This window comes from Manihot esculenta, chromosome 18, assembly GCF_001659605.2.
Source record: "Manihot esculenta cultivar AM560-2 chromosome 18, M.esculenta_v8, whole genome shotgun sequence".
Taxonomy (NCBI): domain Eukaryota; kingdom Viridiplantae; phylum Streptophyta; class Magnoliopsida; order Malpighiales; family Euphorbiaceae; genus Manihot; species Manihot esculenta.
The window spans coordinates 3,685,913-3,710,850 of NC_035178.2; the positions used below are offsets into that span (position 1 = coordinate 3,685,913).

General features: G+C 33.8%; 4 protein-coding genes across 4 annotated transcripts; 2 read left to right on the forward strand and 2 right to left on the reverse strand.

The window, feature by feature from the left end:
- The first annotated feature begins 3,927 nt into the window (after positions 1 to 3,927).
- Positions 3,928 to 5,951, forward strand: LOC110607040 (probable isoaspartyl peptidase/L-asparaginase 2). The gene is made up of 4 exons (XM_021746086.2): positions 3,928 to 4,169; positions 4,564 to 4,797; positions 5,065 to 5,151; positions 5,247 to 5,951. The coding sequence occupies exons 1-4, from the start codon at positions 4,008 to 4,010 to the stop codon at positions 5,745 to 5,747; spliced, it is 984 nt and encodes a 327-aa protein (XP_021601778.1). The 5' UTR covers positions 3,928 to 4,007; the 3' UTR covers positions 5,748 to 5,951.
- A 1,675-nt stretch (positions 5,952 to 7,626) lies between these two features.
- On the reverse strand, positions 7,627 to 9,080 carry LOC110606941 (probable carbohydrate esterase At4g34215). Its single transcript, XM_021745957.2, has 2 exons — positions 8,283 to 9,080; positions 7,627 to 8,138 (listed from the first exon to the last, which is right to left on the reverse strand). The coding sequence occupies exons 1-2, from the start codon at positions 8,865 to 8,867 to the stop codon at positions 7,932 to 7,934; spliced, it is 792 nt and encodes a 263-aa protein (XP_021601649.1). The 5' UTR covers positions 8,868 to 9,080; the 3' UTR covers positions 7,627 to 7,931.
- A 7,931-nt stretch (positions 9,081 to 17,011) lies between these two features.
- LOC110606940 (transcription factor MYB44) lies at positions 17,012 to 18,483 on the forward strand. The gene has a single exon (XM_021745956.2). It carries the CDS (start codon positions 17,178 to 17,180, stop codon positions 18,123 to 18,125), a length of 948 nt encoding a protein of 315 aa, XP_021601648.1. The 5' UTR covers positions 17,012 to 17,177; the 3' UTR covers positions 18,126 to 18,483.
- Positions 18,484 to 21,829: 3,346 nt separating this feature from the next.
- On the reverse strand, positions 21,830 to 24,538 carry LOC110607014 (putative receptor protein kinase ZmPK1). Its single transcript, XM_021746059.2, has one exon. The coding sequence runs from the start codon at positions 24,433 to 24,435 to the stop codon at positions 22,006 to 22,008; it is 2,430 nt and encodes an 809-aa protein (XP_021601751.1). The 5' UTR covers positions 24,436 to 24,538; the 3' UTR covers positions 21,830 to 22,005.
- Between the last annotated feature and the right edge of the window lie 400 nt (positions 24,539 to 24,938).

Consider the following 24,938-nt stretch of genomic DNA (forward strand, 5'->3'; position numbering starts at 1 on the left):
TGGTGCAGGTGTGACTGGCTGCTATTCTGGTTCTGCAACAATATTCTATGGATTTTCCTGTGATCTTACTGCAATATTACTAGGTGAAATTTTTTGCAACTCAACCTCAGCTCCCATTTCTTCTATATTTCAGATTGCACCGCCAAACTTATCCTTATACAGGACATTCTCATCAAATGTTACATTACAATGTCTCAAGATCTTTTTGTTCCTGTCATCCAAAAATCTGTACCCAAAATCGATGCAAACCATATCCAATAAAATAACACTTCAAAGTCTTTGCAAACCTCAACTCCCATTTTTTAAGTATCTTCAGATTGCACCCCAGACTTGTCCTTATACAGGATATTCTCATCAAATGTCACATTATAATGTCTCAAGATCTTTTTGTTCTTATCATCCAAAAATCTGTACCCAAACCGATCCAAACCATACCCAATGAAATAACACTTCAAAACCTTCACATTAAGCTTATCTCTCTTTTATGGATCAATGTGAACATAGGCAACACACCCAAAAGTCCGCACGTGAGTAAACTTGACCTCCTTATCCAACCAAACTTCTTTTGGAATCTTGAAATCCAAAGGAACTGAAGGTCCTCTATCTATCAAATATGCTGTTGTGCTCACTGCATGGGCCCAAAACATTTTTGGTAGCCCAACATGTAGCCTCATGCTTCTTGCTCGCTCATTCAACATTCTGTTCATCCTTTCAGCAATCACATTCTGTCTTTCCTTGCCAGGAATTGTCCTGGTGCAAATGACTCCCTCATCAACACAAAACTTCTCAAATTCTGTAGAATCATACTCTCCTCCATTATCAGACCTTAGGCATTTGATCTTCAACCCAGTTTGATTTTCAACTTTAGCCTTCCATCTCTTAGAAGTGGCAAACACATTTGATTTGTATTTCAGAAAGTAAACTCATACCCTCCTACTAAAGTCATCAATGAAGGTAATATAGTATCTCGAATCAATAAGAGAGGAAACTCGGGATCACCCTCACACGTCTGTATGTACTAGTCCTAACCGTTCTGCCTTTGGTTCTCTGATAGCCTTTGTGAAATTGACACATTTCTGCTTTCCTATAATACAACTCTCACGTAAACCCATATCAACATATTTCAACCATTGCAAACACCCTTTCGAAGTTGACATTTTCATCCCCTTCTCGCTCATATGTCCAAACATGTTGTGCCATAAACTTGAATTTGATGTACTGTCAATCATAATAATCATGTCCGAACACTCTACAATAGTGTATAATTTTCTTGGGACATGCAAAGGTTTTACTGGTTTCGTTATGTTGATTTGATTGTTACTGTGGTCTTATCGTTGGCGGCGTTCGGCGGTGGTTGGAGATACATCAGGTCTTCCAAATTTTTCTAATTTGCATGGATTTTTTTGCTACCTTGTGGATAGGTGTTGGTTTTTTTTTTTTTTTTTTTTGTATTTTGTTTGAACTTATATTCTTAATCTAATGGGATTTATAGAAATGCAATCTTTCTTGCCTTAATAAAAAAAAAGGTCATGTAAATTATTTTTTCATTTTTAAATTTTAAAAAATTAAATAACTTGATGTTATATTGTAATTTTATCAACATGAAGGTCACTTTACATGATTTTATTATTGATAAAACTCTCAAAATAAATATTATTTATTTTTTAAATTACATTAAAACTAAAATATATATTTACCAACTTTAAAAAAAATAATTAAATTAAAAAATTACGTAACTTAAACAAAATATTATTTCTAAATATACATATATAAAAGAATTTTATTTTATTAAAATAAAAATATATAAATTAAATCGTTAATAATTTACTCTTCGATGATTGCACGCAAATACGTTCTTGCAAATTTTCTTTCCAATTGATAACTCTTTCAATGAGTTTGTTTTGGAATTGGATAGGTTATTGACATTGACAATAACTTAGCATCTAATCTTTCCCCTGCATTATTGTGGTAAAAATATAACCGGTAAAAATATTGGATCCAACCAGACAACAATCAGTATCTGATGGGAAAGGATGCAATGTACACAATCCACACGTTTAAAAAAACAAAAAAAAGAAAGTTTCCTGTTTCGTCTTGGGGCGGCACTGAACGTAAAAGAATAGCTGTGTGTCCATGTTTATTGATTATTTTGCAAGTTTGAATAATTTTATGCAAATCCAGTGGCTAGCGCATCGCTTGCTCATCATCCTAACCAATCACCAATCCTTATCAGTTATCACTTCCAATTGCTTTGGGACCCACCCCATGCCGCCTACCTTCATATTTTCAAACCCACCACGCCTCTGCTTTCCTGCTGGATCCCATTAGATTCCTCAGTCTTCTAAAAACTTCATTTTCAAGCAGCAGTTCTCAGATTCTTCATGTATCTCTTTGTCAATTGCTCATTTAAACCAAATTACCAAACACAGTCTTACTAAACAACTAATTGTATTCTATTTTTATATACTTATTTTTTTGATTTCCTGTTGCAGCTTTCAAGGGATAGAAAATGGGAACTCATAAAACAATATTATCAGGATGAAGGGGCGTCCCATTTTTTTATACACATGGGAGAGCGGCGGATTCTTCATTCTTGAAGGTTGAACCAGCCAGGGCTTCGAAAAAAAATTAAAATAGAAACAACTAGGGAGGGCGAGGGCTTGAGAAATATTGGCCTCACGCTGGATTCAATAGCTGCTTTGTTTTGGTTTGGAAGTATTAAATTGGCTTTCTATTTTAAAAATAAATAATTATTTCAATTTGCATGTAATTTTTTTTACTTAGTAAAAATAACTTTTTATAATATTAATATTTTCAAGATATTTTTTTGGGTACCAAAAAAAATCATAATAACATTAGGATGGCATAATAATTTAAATAGTTTTTGTTTTATAAATTTAAATAGTTTAAGCCATCATACTAAAAACCATATTTGTTCAATATTAAATTTTCTTTTTCTAAATTTAAATAGTGGAACCCATAACTCATTTAAAATTATATTTTTCTAATTTAAAATTTATTTTTTTCTATATTTAAATAACTTTACATTATCCATGAAATCCATATTTTTCTACAACTAAAACTTTTTTTCTAATTTAAACAATATAATCATGAGATAGGAAAGTCGTTTCTTAAATTTAAAGTTTATTTTTCTTACATCTAAATAATAAAAACGATATTTTAAATTAAATATCTTAAATAGATTTTCAATAAAATGAAAAAAAAAATCTTTTAAGATAACGAGAAAATAAAACATAGAAGTTGTTTATTATAATTATATTATAACAGATTATTAACTTTTTGTAAGAGGTTCTTTTAATATATATTATTTTCATAAATCATATATTAAATTTAGATTATCCAAGTTAAATTGTTGCGTCCGCTAACAAGTGGAACACTGCTTTTTTTTTTATATATTTATATATACTTTGATTTTTATTCTGAATGTGTAACCGGCGGAATTGAAACTTGATATGCCTGCATCGTCATGTCCTGTTCATCGTGGTTACCTCCCAAATATTATTTCATTTTGTTTGAAACCCAACAGTAAGGGTAAGACCGTAACTTCCTGTCTTTCAATTTCATTCTGAAATTAGAGAGCAAGTTCATGTAACGCAGGGAAAATTATAGGATACCATACCCCTGCTGTGTCCGCCAAGCTAATAAAAAATTAATCTGCAAGTAAATACAATTATTTAAAAAATCAATGTCAAATAATTATTTTTTATTTTTAAATATATTTTATTTACATTTTTTTAATAAATTGTGTAGAACTTTTTAATCTATTTTAAAATTGTCCAGAACCCAGACCCAAAACCGAATTTGTTGTCCATTTTTTTTTTCCTAAAATAATAATCCTGAAACTGAAATTATAAAATCCAACTCAAAGACATGTGGAGTCCGCAAACTGCCTATATAAAGTGGCAACCAAATCCTCTGCGGGCATAGAGGCCTCAACGCATACACTTTCGAAAGCAATCCAGAGAAGGAGAGAGCCAAAGGGATAAATGGGGAGGTGGGCGATAGCGGTGCATGGTGGCGCTGGTGTGGACCCAAATCTCCCACAGCAGCGTCAGGAGGAGGCTAAACAACTCCTCACTCGCTGCCTCAATCTAGGCATCTCCGCTCTTCGCTCTAATCTTCCTGCCATTGATGTCGTTGAACTCGTTGTACGCTTCTCCCCTATTTTCATTCTTTCTTCAGGCATTTCTTTCATTGCGAATCCGTTATCCCGAACCATTTTAATTATCAACTTATTCCATATATAAAAGAGATATCTTTTACCTTTACCACCTTACAAGGTTTTCGTTTATTTTCTTATGATTTTACGATAAAGAAACGGGCATGAATGAAAATTTCATGATCGGTACCTCTTATGTGCTTTGTTTTGGGGTCCATCTGATGTCCCTGTTTAGCCTGAAACGTCTTCTATCTCGATCGGTCTTGTAATGAGGCTTTTTCGATCTACTCGTTGAATAAATAAACTTTTGTGTTGGTTTGGTTTGTGATAAAGATACCGTTTATGCGTCTAATAAATTTTCCTTCTGTTGTTCGTTGTTAAAGGTCAGAGAACTGGAAAGCGATCCTCTGTTTAATTCTGGGCGAGGATCTGCCCTAACTGAAAAAGGAACGGTGGAGATGGAAGCCAGCATTATGGATGGACCCAATAGAAGATGCGGTGCCGTATCTGGCTTAACCACTGTTAAAAACCCAATTTCCCTTGCCAGACTTGTGATGGAGAAATCTCCCCATTCGTATCTCGCCTTCTCTGGTGCAGAGGAATTCGCCAGAAAACAGGTTTACATGTCTTCTCCAATTTCTACTTCTCTGGTTTAAGTTATCTAACGTGTCAAAAAGAAAAACAACGAAACAGTTTTTAATTCAATGAAGGGAGAGATTTCATTCTCTGGACCTTGTTTTGCCATGTCAAAAGAGAATTAGTGACGAATCAGATTATTACACGTGCAAATGATTACGTTCAAACGCGTCCAACTGGTCATATACTTAATAGTAATAAAATATTAAATATGGTCTAATTCGTATATAATATGCAACTGAGAACAGGGCGTGGAATTGGAGCAAAATGATTACTTCATCACCGAGGATAACGTGGGGATGCTGAAATTGGCAAAGGAGGCCAATTCCATCCTGGTATGTCCAATCTGCCACTTGGAGTATTTATATGCATATTAAAACCAAAAAATGGTGGACCCCAATAATTAATTCGTCCTCTTGCCCGAATCTAGTTTGATTACAGGATTCCTCTGAAGACATGCAGCGCCGGCGCTGCTGCGGCCATGGAGAGTCCCTTGCAAATGAACGGTCTTCCAATCAGCGTGTACGCACCGGAGACTGTTGGTTGTGTGGCCGTGGACATGGAGGGCCGTTGTGCTGCTGCGACCTCAACAGGTGGGCTAATGAACAAAATGACCGGTCGCATAGGTGACTCGCCCCTGATTGGGTCTGGGACCTACGCGTGTGATCTCTGCGGGGTTTCATGCACAGGGGAGGGTGAAGCCATCATCCGTGCGACTCTAGCCCGAGATGTAGCGGCTGTGATGGAGTACAAAGGGTTGGGGTTGCAAGAGGCAGTGAATTTTGTGATAAATGAGAGGCTTGATGGAGGGAAGGCAGGGTTAATAGCGGTGTCTAGAAATGGAGAGGTGGCTTGTAGGTTTAACACTAATGGGATGTTCAGGGGATGTGCTACTGAAGATGGGTTCATGGAGGTTGGCATCTGGGACTAAGTTTAAGTTTGCTTTTTGCTTTTTGCTTTTTGCTTTTGCTTTTGTTTTGGCGTGTGTTTGTGGGGGTAAAGCACTCTTCTGTGCTCATTTAGCGAAACCACAAATAAAATTAGCAGTAACCAGAAAAGAAGCTTTTTGAAATAAGTTTGTCCTGTATCACACTTGATCCAATCGAAGATATTCATATCTTGCTTTGGTTATTAATATTTGGTCAAACTCAGAGAGACAAAGCTCCACATACTTGAAATACCTCCCTTATATTAGTCTAAAATACCTCACTCGGAAATTGTCTTAAATTTGGGCAAATGTTGCAACCATAAGAAGATTATAATTTTCAGCTGATCGATCTTCAGATGGGAACTTAAACAGAAGCACATAAATTTATTTTTTGATTATTGCTCTGTCAATATTTCACATACGTATAAAGAAAATATACTATCGGCTACCCTAGATTTAGTTGGAGGTGTTACTCTTGCCCCGGCCCACGATGGCATCCTTAGCAGACTTGATGGTATTTGTCACAGCAGCAGCTGTTCTAGCCATGATTCCATCTCCGGTACCAGACTCTTTGTTCTTGCGAGTCAGATGAACCACCCCAACATGCTCCTTCGTGGGTTCTTCATGCCCTGCTGGTGATCGGAAATCTGCTGTCTCCACCTTTGTTTCTATTGCTCCTCCGTTTACCCTTTCAGTTCCCTGCGCAATAAGATAAAATCAAACCAGCGAACGAATACAAAGCAAATTTAGAAAATGAACCAAGTTAAATACTTGTGTGTCCATGTTGTTGGAGTTTCAGATGCTGTTGAACACAAGTCTCGATTCTGTACTCTTTTGAGACCAAAATAATACAGTAATAAGTATCATTCGCTTCATTTCGGTTGTAACAGGAGGTAAGGACACGTACTAATGTGTGGTGGCTGCTTTTCGGGTTGCTTCATGGTTGAGAGTCTCAGGCAGACGGACACGTGATCGATTGAGTTCCAAAACTGCCAAATAATGAGAAGTCATTGATTTTTTTTTAAGAGAAAAACCCATTTCATTTCACTGGAAACAGTTCAGAATACATGCTCAAATTTAAGACTACATATCCAACCCAATAACCAAGCCCAAGCGTAAAATCAAGCCATTACCGTCCGCAGAGTCGCCTCTATGTTCTCTGTTCACCGCTTGCCAATAAAAAATAAAAATAGTTTATTTTGTATTAATAAAAATGAAATAAAACAATTGCATTACAGGTAATCCAGATATGCCAAAAAATTTATTTTTATCTGTCGCAAATAATAAAGTTAGGTTTGAAAGTTTTAATATTATTGATTAATAATGCTAAACTTTGTAATCTAATTTTAATATAACATTTCCTTACCAAATATATGACATTTTACACTAAAAATAAAATATTAGCATTAGCATAAGTCAATATACTAATACACAATATAAAGTAATGAATGTGAAAAAATAATGCAAAATTAGTACAATAGCAAAATTAAAATTTTCAAATAAACATATTAATAAAATATTAAATAATTTGAATTAATTATTTTTAAATAAGTAAAAAATTTATTTAATTTAATTTTAATGAGATAATTACATAAATAAGATGGGGAAAAAAGTTACCTTACTTTTTAAACAATTAAATTTTATTTTATCCTTAATTGGTAAATAATTTAGATCATTAACCCCTTCTTTCTCAACCATTGTTCAATGTTTTCTTTCAAAATGAAATGAAGATGAAATGCAAATAGCGATATATCTGTTTTATGATGTGCATCACAACTTCATCTACATGGGACCGTTTTAATTCTTTTTTATTAAAAATATAACATAAAACCTTATAATTTACTAAGCTATTCATTGATCTTCCTTTTAATTGACTATCAATTTCTTTTCCGTTTCTTAGTAAAATATAAACATTTAATTATGTATGAATTCATTACAACTAATGCTTTTTCTTTTTTTCACAAATGAATAAGAGCAACTCTAGGCAATCAAAATGCAACTCATTATGCAGCTTTTTACTGCTGGATTTACAACTCCATTCTTTTCTTGCAGTAAAGCCGTCCTGTTGCTCTTGAATTGATTTACAGTTTTATACATCATGCTAACATGGTACATTAATGGGTCTGAGGACATAATGAACGAGCTTGCTTCTGAAAAGTTTGATTTCGACTCCATAAGCCTTGTGTATCATTGGAGCATATAACCAAAAGAAGTAATATAGGCATTAGCAAACTTGAGACCAAGTTGAACCTCAGCCATGGTAGTAAGATGGAGGTGATCTTTTTTGAGTGCCAATCCCTTGGCATCTATGCATTTCACATTTGGTAGCTTGATTGCTAGCTGAGCTTCTCTCACCAATTCTACGAATTTGCCTTCTCCTGAAGCAAGCGCCACCTATGCACAAGAACACCGAGTCTCTTTATATCAATCAATCAATTGAACTGACTCACTTTTAACTTCCATATTCTAATCTTTCCCTCTGTCTTATGTTTGTTTGGCGTTGCTGTTAAAACTGCAGTGAGAATCAAAAATACCAACCTGGATTACGGGAATATCTGAAATGTTAAGATCATAACGCAAGCTCCGAATGAGACTTTCCATGTTCCCCTTGTAAGCCTCAGCATCCTTTTTGCGACCCGTATCACTCTCTCCCTGAAACCACAAAATCGCTCTAATTATTCCACCATACCTCACTGACTCTTTAGCTCGATTCACCAACTCCTTATACAACCTCGTTCCTCGAGCCCACTCGCTTATTGCAGTCCCACCAATGGCACATGGGACCAGACCCACCACGCCAATCCTCGACTCATTAGCTTTGACCGCATTGGCAAATGCCATCCCAGGACCAATCCCGCAAGTTTTTTCCAAATCGATGTCTACATGGAGTGGCTCCCGCGCCTCTTCCCATTTGAGTTGAGCACTAAGCCTAAGTATGGAGGGATTGGAGCTGCATTGAGTCGGGATAAAGCCATTCCATGTGACGTTATCGACACCGCCTCGGCCGGCCATGTTGCTTTGGCCTGCTAAAATAAAGATATCCGTAGGATGAAGATCGGCAGCTAAACTGGAATGGAATATTTGCGATGCGAGGACTAACCATAACAGCTTGGAAGTAACCATGATTTTTATTGAGCAATTACAGAAAAAAACAACAACAAAAAAAAAAAAAAATTCTTATTTGTTGATTGCTGGGTGATATGCAAAGGCTCCGGTGCGCTGCTTTGCAGGTTTTTGCGGTGAATGATGTGATAGAAGAAATATGAATGTGCATAAAGGTTGGAGGGGTTGTTAAATAAGAGCTTATTTTATCATTTACTAAACACAGATAAGATTGATTTTACCTTCAAAATCAGCTTTGAGCTGAAATAGGCCATGCCAGTTTTCTTCCTTTTTACAGACTTTTTTTAACTCCAATTTTAGTTTAAAGCTGTCACGACTAGTCAATTTCTTCCCTTTTTTTTTAAAAATATATATATATATATATATATATATATATATATATATATATATATACTTTTAATATATTCAAATATGACTCTAAAATATCTACTTTTCGTTTTAGTTCTCTTATTTTGTATTTTTTTTCTTTATTCAAATATTAATTTTCAAAAGTTATTGATTAATTAAAAGAGTAACAATTATATTTATATTTTTATTAAAAAATATTGAAAAAATTAAAAATCATTGCGGAGTGAATCTTATAAGATATTTATCTTATTTTATGATATATAATTATAATTTTCTTAATATGAATATCACAATACATATAGATTAAATAATCACAATTCAAAATAGATTTCCTTAATATATTATAGATTAAATACTAAATTATCTAAATTTGAAAGCAACACAAAATAAAAATTAATGATCACTACCATCAGCCATTCCTTAATTATCCTTTCAAGAAGAACCCAACTGGCTTTTATTTATTTATTTTTTTTCTTCCCTCCCTTAAAAGGAGCCTTGGACTATTCAAAGACGAAGTGCTTGCCACAAAAAAAGAAGAAGAAATTGATAATGGTTTGGAGTTTGGAAAGAAGGAATCCTATCCATATGCCCAATAAATACAAGCCAGTTTCTTTTAGGCCCATCAGGATTCAGGAATCATTTTGCTTTGGCTGGAGCTTTTTCTTTTGGGCCACAATTTTAGACCAACTGCAATTTCCTCCACAGTGTCCAAGTTTCAAAATTTAATTCAAGTGTTGATAATTCCAAACTATTCCAATACAGAGATGTTATGAAAAGCTTATGAGATGCTTGAGTTTGTGATATCAAACTTGTCCTGCTTTGATTCTTCAACTTCACACCAAAATTCTTTCCCCACTTTGAAAAATAAATAGCTTGATGGATATGGTTAAGTTTACACTATTCTATGCAGTTCCGTAATTATTTTAAATACTAAAAAGATGTACCTTTATTTAGAATAAACTTTTTTTTTATAAAAATTCAATGTAATTTATTTATTTTTAACTTGAAAAGTTTTTTTTTCATATTATAACCTATGATGTTCAATTTTGATTCTAGTCCTGATATAGGTCTAGCTAATAACCACAAACAAATCAAATTTTGATTCCAATTATTATACAAGAAATTCTTTACTAATTTTTTTTCTTTTGCTTTTGTAATTTGAATATTGGTTGTGATGGAGACCCATTAGACTTTTGTAGTTGATTTCAGCAAATCATTAACTAAATTAAACGTATACTGAGAAATGAAAGTAACATCAAGCATGTTAGTTGTAATCCACTTTGCCGAATTAATATAATAGTACGTAATAAAGTTGTTCTTCCAATAAGACAAAAAACATAATAATCATGATTATCTCTAATAATAATAATAATAATAATTAGTGGAGACAAATTAGGGTTTCACATCAACAACTTGGATAGGACCCATTGGTTTTGCATCAGTCCATTCAGAGATAGGTCTCTTGACTTTATTTAGCTAGTCAATTCCTCAATGGGCCCCCCCCCCCTCCTCCTTTCCTCTAATTGGATTAAAAATTCAAGCACGAGAACCATGATCTGTAATTCTTCTTTTTCTTTTTCTTCCGCTAACTGATTGTGCCATGCTCTCAATTCTAATCTTATCATATAAGTAGGCACTAACTAGCGCCGATGAAAACTATTACAATTTTCTGGATTTTTTAGTGTAAAAAATTTAGCTTAATTATTTTTTAAAATTAATTTAATTATTCAAATTGAATAGTTAAAGATTTCTATTTCATTAATGCATATTCATTTTTACCTATTATTTGAAATTGTGTTTTTTTAAATAATAAAATTTATTGATCCGAGTAAGGATTACAAGGCCCAAGATTTCATCCATTAGTGTTAAAAAAAAATTCATTAGTGTATCATTTTTACTTATTATTTGAAATGGTGTCTTTTTTAAATAATAAAATTTCAAATCAAAGTTCCACACCGGTACCTGCCATAGAAGTATTAAAAAAAAAAATGGATATAACCCTAAAGTCTCAAAATTCTATATTTTAGTAGCTGAGTCTCTAACTCAAAGAGAATAAGACTCTCAATTGGAAAAGGACGATGGAGCGCAGCTTTTGATATAGCGAAATATTTGATACATCAAAATACAATCATCATATAAAGATAGTCGATTCAACCATTAAAACATAAAAATATAAATAATTAAAATCTTGCATGATTTCAAAAATTCAACCAGCCTAAATATTATCTCTTCACAAAATAAACACCTTTACAATTATGTCTTCAATTAGAAAAGAAGAAAATCGAAATAGAAGAGACAGAGGTCAAAAGTGAAAAAGGCTCATCGACGACTCTTTCACGTCTTATGGATGGCAATTTTTGACTCTATCTAGTGATTTCACACATTTTTTACTATCAAAATAATTTTTGATATTACAAATATACAAATTAAGCATTCAGAAAAATGACAACCGCTTATCAAAAAATCATTCATGCACTCCCATATTCAATAGAAAAGGTAGAACAACCATAAAAATCTTAAAAACATAAAATAAAACTAAAACTGAAAATTGAAAATACATTAAGTAGCTCTAAGAGAAACACACTCACAAGTAATGCTTTAGCTATCAAAACAATAGGATAAAAAGATATTCACATCCCAACTAAGTGGTGGAAAGGAGAACCACAGCTGAGCTAGGGGAAGAATAAGGCATGAGAAGCAGATGGAAAGTAACAGAAAAGAGGGTTTTAGAACTCCACAGAAAGGGGCACTAAATGAGACAAAAATATCTTTCTATGCGCGAAGAGATTTTTTAATTTACTACCTTAATACTCTATTCTTCTAAATTTGAATTATTTTAAAAAAATTTCACAAGAATTAAAGAATATTAAATAACATAATTAATTTTCAAAGTTTGACTCCATGGAATGAGAATTAATTTTCTCCTCTATTCTCAAAGTTGTGAGGACGTGTCAATGTTTTTTGTTTGGGTTATGAAGTGAAGGATGAAAATGGATTTTGTTGTTATTTGCTTCAATGGAATTATATAGGGAAAAAGTGGCATAACCCTAGAGATTACCCATTACATAAATACTATTGAATTACAGTTGGCTGAGCTTCCTCTATGTTCAATTGTTTTAAGTGGGAGGTTGAATCTCTTGACTCCTCCATTATTGCTTTGAAATATCTCTCCCAAATATTAGTTGGTAGTTGGAGAGTTGAGTATTTTGGACACAGCAGTACCCTTGCCCATTAAACTCAATCACTAGACTTCTTGTTTGGGTTTATAACCAACTACAAAAGCCAGTCAGGTAAATTGGACTTTTTTCCCCTTATTATTAGCATTGACCTTTGGGACAGTCAGCCTTTCAGTTATATTATTGTTGAAATTGTTATTGGAAATACTTATTTAATTCTATAAATAAATTTATTTATTATATTATTGTTGAAATTGTTATTGGAAATACTTATTTAATTCTATAAATAAATTTATTTATTAAATTTGATATCATATTTTGGTTCTGAAAATTTTGATAATGCATAAAATTATATCTTTTTAACAACTACTTTTTATATTACAGTCTCAACTGATCTTATGTAATGTAACTGAAAATTGCATGCTTTATTATTGGGTGGTTGGCATCCCACACCGACAGGGCACCGTCCCCCAAACGCACCCCGGTCTTGCGTATCATGGGAATTTTCTTCTTTGTTTTTTTTTTAACAAAAAAAAACTTGAAATTTTGATGAAAAACTTGAAAATGATCCGTACGATAAATCCGCATGCTTTATGAAACGTCAGGTGCTCACGATACGCATCGTAAGATGGAGAGTGCAGCAGCAGCGGAAAATCATGGTAAGCGGACCCCACTCTACGGACAAATAATTGAATGCTTCCCACACTACACTCTCACCTTTGCGAATCCCGAGAGTATGATTCTCTTGGAACTCGGGGAATGGATTAAGTGGGTTCTAGCTGGCTTGCTATTGACGTGGCAACAGTTTTTCTTGTACTGCGGTTAGGTCCGTTACAGTCTTTGGCCCCACCACTCTCCAACTCACTCACATACGACAAATTAGCCACCGCCCCTCGTCTCTAACAGTTCACACTTACATATACATGGCAGTTCAAGCTACATGATTTAAGGATATAACATGTCGGACGTTTGGTTATCATTGATTTGTCTACGTGGTCTGCGCTGGGTTCCACTCAACTACGCAATTTATTTTGCACAGCTGTGGACGAAAACTATAGGACTTGACTACGGACACAGCTTCCTTTGGTTTTACTACGTGTGCCAATCTAGGCCAAATTTAACCCACCAACTCAAAATTTCTCAGCTCCCAATCTTCAAAAGATATTTTGTGTGGAGATGCTTTATGCACCAATGAGTGTGCGGGTCTATGTTTTGGGCCATGACCAATGAACCTGGTGAGCGCGGCGTTTGTTTATTTTATAATCCGATGGTCCCATTCTTCGCATATATTGTGATATATGCGTTCAAGAATCTAAGCATTTTATTGTCTATTGTGGTTAACTAGTAATTAAAACGAAGCAGCGCCTACAGTTTGTTTATATATTATTCTCTGCTCACATGGTTTCGATCTGGTGGGGATCTTTTTCTTCCAAGTGTTTTGTTAATTTAAGCAAATTGCTGGTGTGGATTCAAGCAACGCAGCAGCTTCCACTTGCACTAAATTAATAATATCCAAATTTCCGTTTATTGGGACTAGGAATGGGAACTTTGATTTACATTGGGTATACAAATGTTTAAATTAAGCCCCATAAGGAATACTTAATCAATAAACTTCAGTGAAAAGGAAACATCCTCCCTCTTTCTTAGACCATGTGGGTGATTCACCTACCCAACCCCTTAAATCATATTCTCTAATTGGGAATTAATCCGTATTTTTGTAGTACTTAAAGTTACCACTTTCTAATGGACTGACACCATCCCCCTTTGTCCCTTGAGAAAAAAAAAAAAAAAAATTCTGTTGCATATGGAAGCATGAGAGAATCCAAGGCATTATAGTTGTTGCAAAAAGGCAAGCCACAGGCATGCCCACCTTTGGGACCAATCTCTGCCCTCTAACCAATCCTAATAATGTTGCAGTGCAATGTGACTAATTTTAATGTCCCCCAGACCTTACTTAATTTCATTTATATATATATATATAATTAATTTATGGCGCCCTTCATAAATAATACAAGGCAGATATTTTCCAGTTCAAACTTTGTCTTGGATTTCACTCGTTGCCAAATTACCATTTTCAAAAAGAATCTTTTTTTTTTTTAACAATGGAATACAAGATATGAAAATATAATGATGGAGTTATTTTCTTTAAAAAATAGGGAAACTTATATATATATTAGTTAACATAAGTTTTTATTTTGTAAATGGATATCATAAGAAAGGAATTTAAATTGAGGAATAAATAAAAGAAAATTTATTATTTAATTTTTATAATATGCAAAAAATTTATTAATTAATTTTTTAATTTTAAAAAATATAAGAAATGTCTGTAATATTTTAAAAATACTATTAATTAATTTATTCATTAATTTTGCTATTTTTATATTTAATATTTAATTTTTGTAATCTTAAAAAAATTATCAATTTCTTAAATTTCTAAAAATTTATTAATTATTTTTTATTGTCAAAATTATTTTAAAATTTTTATAATACTTTACTGTTAAAATTAATTAAAAAAATAATTAATAGAATTTTTAAAATATTAAAGATATATTAATGTATTTTATAAAATTAAAATATTAAATAATCAATTTTTTCTTATGGAGATTATATAATTTTTTTTTTAAATAAAATGAGAGGCAGGCAAGTGAGTTAAAGGAGCGTGAAAATCACTCGTGTGGAAGGGAGTCACGTGGAAGTAGGGGTAGTGGAAAGGGTTAGGTAGAGGATGGGTGCGCGTGGAAAGTGAGAGTGGTTGTGTATGGCAGGGAGGTGTTATAGGCAGCTGTCTGCCGCGTAACGACTGCATGTTTTTTTTGAGAGGCAACGTAACGATTGCATGTTGAAGACACTCTCTTTCTCTGCTTTCAGTTTTTGTTGCTGTTTCTCACCCCTTCTCTCCCCCACCCCCCCCCCCCTCTTCCGTTATTTTCTTTGTTTGTTTGTTTTTTTTTTAAAAAAAATCTCTATACCCATAAGACCGTTTCCAAATATAATTAAAACTAACAAATTAGAAGTAGGTTTAGATGATATAAAAACTATTAATTAAATTTATTCTGATTCCTATATATATTTTTTATTCTAAAGAATAAAATTAAAAACTTTAATTATTTAATTTAATAAAAATCCAATCAAATTAATATTGATTTTATTTTTTTAGCGAATATATGATTTTAATTAATTCATACCATATGTGTGACTATTTATTGCTATACACACGGTGCAGAGTCAGATTTTTTTTTTTTAAAGAATTTAATACTATGTAATGAAATTAATTTCAAATTTATTAATTACAGGAGTTAATATTATACATCGAAAAATATCAAAATAGGATATATTTAAGTTCAAAATCTTTTTGAGGATGTCAATAATATGAAAAATTATTAATATATAATAAGAAATAAATAATCCTCATATTCACATTATTGTATAATAATAAAACTGTAAAAATTATTTTTAGAGGGCTAATTACTAAAATAAATATTTCCTTATATATATATATGTAAGAAGGGATTTTTAATAATAAAATAGTAGGACAACAATAAAAGAAGAATAACTTTATAAAAGATGCAACATCATACTGAGGCAGCGGTTTGTCTCTTAATTTGAATTCAAAGCAAAATGAAGCAACCCACGAAGCTTCACAAAAGTAAAACCATGAGGGAGAGAGAGAGAGAGAGTGGTGCATTTTAATTTAAAAACTTTTAAATCATGCAAGTAAGACGGTGGAGTCGGTTTTGGCAGTTCAGAAAGAGGATGGGAGCGTGACCGGCACGTGGAGGTGTTGTGTGGTGAGTAGTAGTAGGCCGTTAAGAGGGTGGGTAATTCAGTGGGGCTCACTTAACAGCCTGGACTGACATAATTGTAGTACCGTTTTCCCCGATTCTGCTTCTCAACTTTTGTCGTTTTCTTTGCCAGCTCATCACCATCCGTGCGTCCTTTTCTCTCATCCCTCTTTTCATTTCTTTTTTTTATTATTAGTATTATTTAAATAAAAATCCCTCACGTAAATGCTCTCCAGCCTGGCTCGGTCAAAGTCATCCCCGCTCCCATCCACCTCCACCCGTACACTTGTTTTTGAACTTTGGATAAGAACCTCATTTTTCATAATTTATTTATGTATTTATTTATTAATCTCCATGTTTTTGTTTGAATTTTGAAAACCAAATAACTAAAACTTAAAACCCAACCATGCCCTTTATAACTTCCAAAAACGGTCGTTTAACTTTTAATTACCGATATTTTCTACATGAGTTGGCTTCCGTTCCATTCCTTTTTAAGTTTTAACCGCCTCACTTGGGTTAATTAATTGGACACGTGCCATGTCATTCAATCAAGACCGTCCATCACTGGTAATGGCTTCCGTGATGCAGTGTGAACCTGACAAGTCGTATTGCAGAAAACTGCAGATAAAAATCCATTATTTTTTAGAGTGGGGAGCGAGTGATTATGCGTGTAAGCTGGAGGTACCATTAGTCGACGCGTGTCAATTTGACAGCTGTTTACTGGTAACTGTCTTGCCTGGAAGAATCCCCCACCATAACGGATAGACCGGTTACTATAACCGGCTTAACAAGTCATCCTTATCCCTTCCATATATATACCAATCTCTACTCTAATCACTCCGTTCTTTAATAAAAACCGAAGGAGGCTTCCCTTCACCCCCGCCCCTACCACCACCATCAAGAAACTCTCCCCCACACAAAATAGCAAATTGATTTTCAGTTCCTATTTTATTTAGATTCAAATCTTTTTCCTTATTAATTTTGAATAGGGATACAATCCATCCATGGCTTCTACGGCGAGAAAAGACGTTGATCGGATCAAAGGTCCATGGAGTCCCGAAGAAGACGAGGCGTTACAGAGATTGGTCCAAAACTATGGCCCCAGAAACTGGTCTTTGATAAGCAAATCGATTCCTGGTCGATCTGGCAAGTCGTGCCGGTTACGATGGTGTAACCAGCTCTCCCCTGAGGTCGAGCACAGGCCCTTTTCTCCTGAAGAAGATGAGACCATTGTCAAGGCCCATGCTCGTTTTGGTAACAAGTGGGCCACCATAGCTCGCCTCCTCAATGGCCGCACCGATAACGCCATAAAAAACCACTGGAACTCCACCCTCAAGCGGAAATGCTCTTCCCTGAGTGACGATTTAAGCGACGATGGAAATGCCCAGCAACCTCTAAAAAGATCCGCCAGTGTTGGTGCGGGCACAAACATTTCGGGTCTTCAACTGAATCCGAACAGCCCATCCGGATCCGACGTCAGTGATTCAAGCCTGCCTGGCATGCCTTCTTCTCCAGTTTACAGACCCATTGCGAAAGCGGGCTCCCTTGTCTCTCCCGGCCTTTTAATAGATGCTGTCTCATCCACTACGGATCCGCCAACATCTTTGAGCCTCTCCCTTCCTGGATCCGATTCTTGCGAAGCCTCAAATCCAATATCTATTTCCGGGTCAGGATCCGGATTCAATCAAGCAGTAAACCCGATACAAGATGTACATACACCGGTGGCACAGCCAGCTGCTGGGGCAGTGCAGCAAGCTCCAGCTGGACAATATAAGGGAATTGGGTATGAGAAGCAGTTTTTCAGTCCTGAGTTTTTGGCAGTGATGCAAGAAATGATACGGAAGGAAGTGAGAAATTATATGTCTGGTATTGAGCAGAATGGGCTGTGCTTGCAAACTGAAGCCATAAGAAATGCCGTTGTTAAGCGTATTGGGATTAGTAGAATCGAGTAGACAAACAGAGTAGTGTCTAGTGATCAATCAAAGATTATCCAGCTGAGCCGACTCAGCAAGAATCGGATAGAGAGAGAGAGAGAGAGAGGATTAAAAAAAAAAAAGAAGGAAGATCTGGAAGGGGAAAACGATCTTTGTTTACTTAAGTTGCTTTAATCGTTTCTTTATACAGAAGTAATAATTTTGGTAGTGTACAGAAGAAAAAATTGGTATCTTAGAGTGCTCTGTTTATGGCAGAAGCAGAGGATGTATGATAAGGGAATGGTGGAGGAAAAGAGAAATTCTTGAATATGAACTTCAAAAAAGGAGAGAAAAATCTATCAATGTTTTTAATATACATTATTTCTTTCTCCTTTTATGACCCTAGATATTTAAGGAATTTTTTTTTTTTTCCAAACAAAAAAAATCAAAGGCAAGGATTCTTATTATTTCGAAAAGGGCTCATATGCCCATAAACACAGCCTAAATACAAAATGTCCACAGCTCAAAGCAATAGAAACTCTAAACTCCAGTTAGAGATGGATGTGCCACATAACGTCAGTGGGGAGGCTTCCAAGCCGCCGAACTACAGAATGAAGGCAGCTGAAAACTTCAACAACCTTTCGCATGAATAATTTTAGGAAACAACAGGTCTTAAATGAATAATTTTAGGTATTGTCTAGTTAGGTAACGTGTTAACTTTAAATTAAATGAGTATATATACTCTGTTACATAGAAAAAATTCATATGGAGTGGGTATTGCAAAATTTGAGGCATGTGCCAAAAAAACTGATGATGTAACTTGGAAGTTTCCTTTCGGACTGTTTCAGCGTCTGAACCATACCGTTCTCCATATGGTCCCAACTGCTTCTTTTCCGTTCCGACAAGGGATAAGGTGATGGCCAGTTATTTTAGATCAAAACAGTTATACGGGACTATAATTGTGTTGATGATGGTAATTATGCCAAAGATTATAAATCCATAAAAAATCATTTCGAATTATTCATTTGAAAATACTTTATAATACAATAAATATTTACTCCGATATTGTAGATAAAATAGATAATATAGTTAATTACAATTTCATGCACAGTTCCAAGAGGATTACACTTTATTTGATTAGGGTTAAGTTAACTCATTAATTTTAAAAACTCCCAAAATTGATATATATAACTTATTTAGTTAACTTTTTTTTTTTTCAATTTTCTATAAATTTAAAAAACTATAATTCCGTTTCAAGGCAAATAACTTTGCACCATATATATATGTATATATATAGTGAAAAGGTTTATTTGGTTAATTTATTTTAAACAATTTGAATGATTTAATTAAATTTCTTAGAAAATAAAATTGATATTTGAAGGGCAATTTGGCTTGGAGAAGAAAAGGAAATGATAAAAAGACAAAAGAAGTGTGACAACCCTAGGAAGGACAGCTGGGAGAGACTATAAATACGAGAGTGGTGGCCCTATTCAGCCTAGCCTACTCCACTCTTTTACTTTTTATTGATTGCGTTGCCTTTAAATGTTTGCATATATATTAGCCATTTTTTGTCAAGCATTAATTTCACCTATATTCACGTAAATGGGACCCAAAAAACTTAAAAAAAAAAACAAAAAGAGCAAAGCTCAAAAGTTATCCGGTGCTAACATGGAACGTCCAACAACATCTTTAACAAGTAATGGAATAAGATCTATCAGCGGAATGCTCAGCGCCTGCAATCTTGGAGCACTTGTAAATTCTACAGAGGCCAGCCCACTGATTAACTTTCCTTGTAATATGCGTGGATTTAAGATAAAAATGCATTTAAAACATATTGAACTTGGATTAAAATTTCATTTTATCCCTATATTTATATTTATCGGAGAACTTAAAATTGATCATATTTTCAATTCTTTTTTTATCTAAATTAGTTTAAAAAATTTCAAATTAACCAAAAATTAAAGACTTTCTTAACTTTTGATATAAGTCAATAAATAAAAAATACTGGACAAAAAAGTTTCATTTTTTAAATTAAATTGAACCTAAATTGAAACTTTCAGTAGATAAAAAAGTTAAAATGGGTGGAATTTAACTTTTCCAACAAGTACAGGTGGGAAATTGAGCATTTAGCGGATGAAACTCTGGCAACACCTAAACAGAAATGTGATGCACACTTCAGCATGATTGCCAGAAGCAAGCCCAGCCCAGCTAGCTAGCTGCTTCGCCAATTGGTTCTGGTCCAAACACTGTAACTTGTATTGCCAGAATCATGGCCTCTCCTGGGCTTCTGGCCTCCGATGGGAATGTATACATGATATACAACTATAAAATAGAAATGGAATTGTAATTGAATTTTGCAGTTACAAAATCAAATATCTTCTTAGCTTAGAAGCATTTCAACTACTCAGCCATGGGCGAATTAACATTGAGGGCAACTGGTCACTTGCCCTACTTTCTCAATAAAATTTCGATAAGGACATTTTTCTAAATTTTCTTTTTACCCGTATTCAAAAAGAGAATCTCAGCTATTATCTTTCACAGTAACTTTTTTCAAGTAGTTTTCTTACTCAAATAATATTTTAATTACTACACTATAATTTTATAACTAATTTCATGATTGTTTTATAATAAAATTCTCTCCCAATTTTCAAATTATATCCAAATAATTACATCCAAACAAATTACTCAAATTACATCCAAACATTTACTCAAATTATATCCAAATCAATAAAATTCTTTAGATTGATTTAATTTATCATGGATCAAATTAGTTTTAAGGGATAAATATGTGAATTTTATTTTATTTTATTTTATTTTATTTTATTTTATTTTATAGAAATCCACTTGTACTTTATAAATTCATAGTGGAATACAATGATTGGCATTATTGTTTAATCGAAAAATTTATTAAACTGAATTAATTTAAAATTATAATTTATTTGATTTTTAATTTTAAAAATTTTAGTTATTTTAATTCGATTTAATTTTATTTAATAAATATTTAAAAAATTGAACCGACTCAATTAATTATAATAATATATTATTTTTGATAATATAGAAAAATTTCTATTTAAAAAAGAAGATAATAGAGAGAAATTAGTTGAAATATTTCAATTAAATTTTAGAATATTAAAAATAAAAAATTTATTAAAAGGTTTAAAAAATCAAATTGAATTGAATCAAATCAAATCGATTTGATTTAGTTTAATTTCTACTCAAAATCAATTTAATTATTCGATTTTAATTTTTTAAAACTATAATTTTAATTTTTAAAATTAAAAATCTAAATATGTGAAGTTCATATTCTGCATCGTTGAATATAAAAAAAAAAAATAATGAATTTATATAAAAGTTATTGAATAATTTAGATGAATTATTTTAGATAGTTTAAAAAATTATTTAGGTTAATTTATTTTTAAAAGAAATAAATTCGTACCATGAGTATGGCCGTTAGGAACTTAATTGAGCATTTATTGAAGTACTCTATTATAAATCTAAAGTCACCCTATGTAAGCTCTACTTTTTTATTAATATATTTTATTTGTCAATTATTTCCTATATGATTATGGATTTAATAAGTATTAAATTAAAATTTATGTAAAAAGTAATTAAAGTGTACATAACAAATATACATATAAATATTAATTTAATGATTATTAAATTTAATTTTGTATGAATTCAAGCTTTCTACTCCTTTAATAAATTTTATTATTTTAAAATTATTCTAAACATTTGAATTTTTATTATAAAAAGGAAAAGCATTCATAAAACCAATCATTTAATGTACATCTGAGATACATTGGCCACTGTTGCTTCATATACAGATACTGCATCATCCAGGCAAAAGAGACGGCAAACTATGTTTAAGATAGGCCGACACTAGAGAAACTAGCAGAAGGAAGGCCTTCGTAATTACAAGCTAAGGATGATTTTCATCACGCAAAAGCATCTCAACTACTTGGCCCATGGTGGGTCTTGCATCTCTGTCTTCCTCCACGCACTGCAGAGCTACTTCAGCTAGAATTTCTAATTTATCCATCTCATAATCATTTCCCATTACGGGATCTATTATCTCTCTAACCCAATGTCCTTTTGCAGCAGTTCCAGATTTTTTCTCCCTCACCCATGATACTAATGTCTTTTGTTCTAAGTTCTGGCCATCGTCAACATGTTGAACATCCGTTGCTGGGCTCTTTCCTGTAACCATTTCCAGAACAACAATCCCATAGCTATAGACATCCACTTTAGAGGTGATGGGCAGATTGAAAATCCACTCAGGGGCCATGTAACCTCTCGTTCCTCTCAATTTTGAGAATCCTGATGAATTCTCACTTTTAACTCTGCTCAACAACCGAGATAGACCGAAGTCTGACACCTTTGGCTGGTAATCAGAGCCCAAAAGAATGTTTTGTGGCTTTACATCACAGTGCAGTACCCACTCTAAGCATTCTTCATGCAAATAAGCCAATCCTTTAGCAGTGCTTACGGCAATTTCAAATATCTTCTTCCAATCAAGTGCTTTGGTAGAGAGATTTTCTGCCAAGGATCCATGCTCCATATACTCGTAAACCAAAAGCCTATGCTTCCCGTCGGCACAATATCCCCACAAGTCTATTAGGTTCATGTGATTAAGCTTCCCAATGGTGCTTACTTCTGCTAGAAATTCAGCTTCTCCTTGGTGAGCTTCATTTAATCGCTTAATTGCTGCAACTCGATTATCGGATAATTTGCCTTTATACACGATTCCTCCTGCTCCTCTTCCAATTTCTTCTTTGAAATTTCGCGTTGCCTTCTTCATTTCTGCATAGCTAAACCTTTTGAAACCAGTCGCAGCTTGAATGTAGCCTTGCGAGAATGCGCCTCTGTTCTGCGGGTTTTTTAGCAACAAAGCCCACACCAAAATTACGCCAAAAATCTCGAAAAATCCAGCTCCAATTGTAAACCAAAGCAAGAACTTCACAGACCAAACCCCATGATTTATCACATACTTTCTTCCCAGCTCGATAGCATTTTGGGTACTGTTACTACAAGTATCCCAGCTGAATTCGTCAACGGTCCAGTCGCCGGAGAGCTGTCTTTCCTTAGGCACTCTCAAATATAGATCTCCTTGAAAGTTGGGCGAACGCTGTCCATTTAGCAACAGCGTCTTGGCGAAACAATATGGAACATCACTAGGATGGTCGTGCTTGATAAATTTAAATTGGAAACCTTTGCAATCGCATCTCTGCAAGCATTTGTTTTTACAATCGTCGAAGGTTGTATTAGGATAGAAACCAAAATCATACCCATAAAATTCAACATGACGGAGTTTAAGGAAAGTAGCCTCGCTACTGGAACATGAGAGGCTAAAATCTCGTTCACAACCATAAGACCAGTCCGAATGGTTTGCCATTTTATGCCCTGGAATGCAAGAACACGTCCTACCAAAACGATGATCATGGGAACAAACACTATTGGGTCCGCAGATTCCATGAACAGTGCATGGCTGAGAAGTGAGCTGCCATGAAACAACCCAAGATCCATTTTCCTCTTCTCGACTGTACAAGCGAAAATTACCGTCGAAATCAAGCTTAAGCCTTCTCTGGAGCTTCTTTCCGTAATCAGCAGAGAAAAAAGTGAAATTATCAGTAGAAGAAAATTGACCCAATGCATCGAGTATGGCAATTCTACTGCTGTTGTACGTAGACCTCTGCTCTTCCCAGGGCAAAGACCCAGGATCCGGCCAAAAAACGCTTGATATCTCAGGCCCATCATAAAGAAGACGGAGAACATTATCGTTGTCGAAATAAAACTTGTAGAACCCAGTAGACAAGTTCCAACCGCTTCTTGAAGAAACAAGCTGAGTGTTTTTGGTGAAGTTTTGTTCTGGAAGCAGAGTATCAGTAGGTGAATCAAAGCTTTGCCATGAAATCTTACCTTTCAAGTCATGTAGAACAAGATTGCCAGTGTCGTATAGGCTCAACTGCAATGAAGAGAGCGAAGCAGTATTGGTGACGATCCAAACGGGTGATCGACCAGCATCAGTGAGGACAAGATTACCATTTTTTAGAAGGGAGAGCTTTGAACGTCTTCCATTAACTGGGACGTCACGGTTCGCCATCCAAATTAGAGTACAATCACTATTCCTATAGCACGAAGGTTGGGTGAACCATATGGCAAAGCAGTAAGCATTTTTTCCAACAGGATAAAAGCCGGCAGAGAATTTTCCTTGTGGTGAAATCAACAAGTGATCTGAATCCTCCACAGAGAGGGACGAGCCTATGCTCAAAGTGTTTTGAGATGTTGGTGAACATGGAAGTGGAGGAGACATAGTCAGCATCAGAAGAAGCAAGGATAAAATGGAAACCATTTGCAACTCTTCAAAGCTCAGAGCCTCAAACAGAGACTTTATGAATGGTCGGCTATGAGCACTGCAGAATTTAGATCCAACTTACACATACTTATGCAAACATTGATATACGGATACAAGACACAATACATATGACCAGAGGAACTATTAAATACACAAGTCTTCGTATATTTATATATTAAATTTATAATATTATACATTTTCTCCCAATTATAATATTTTTTTATATATATATGTTAAAAAATATATTTTTATTAATTTTTTAATTATATTCATATCAAATTTATTTTTTAAAAATAAAATAAAATAATAATAATTAATTTCTATATTATTATAGTTTTTTTTAAAAATAATTTTAGAAAATTAAAATAAAAAGATAAAACGGAAAAAGTAATATAACCACTGTTATAAAAAAGTAATTAAAATATAATTTGCTTTATTTTTTATGCTACCCTTAATTTCCTATCTCTATTTTTTTTTCTCGAAACAAAACAACGGTAAAA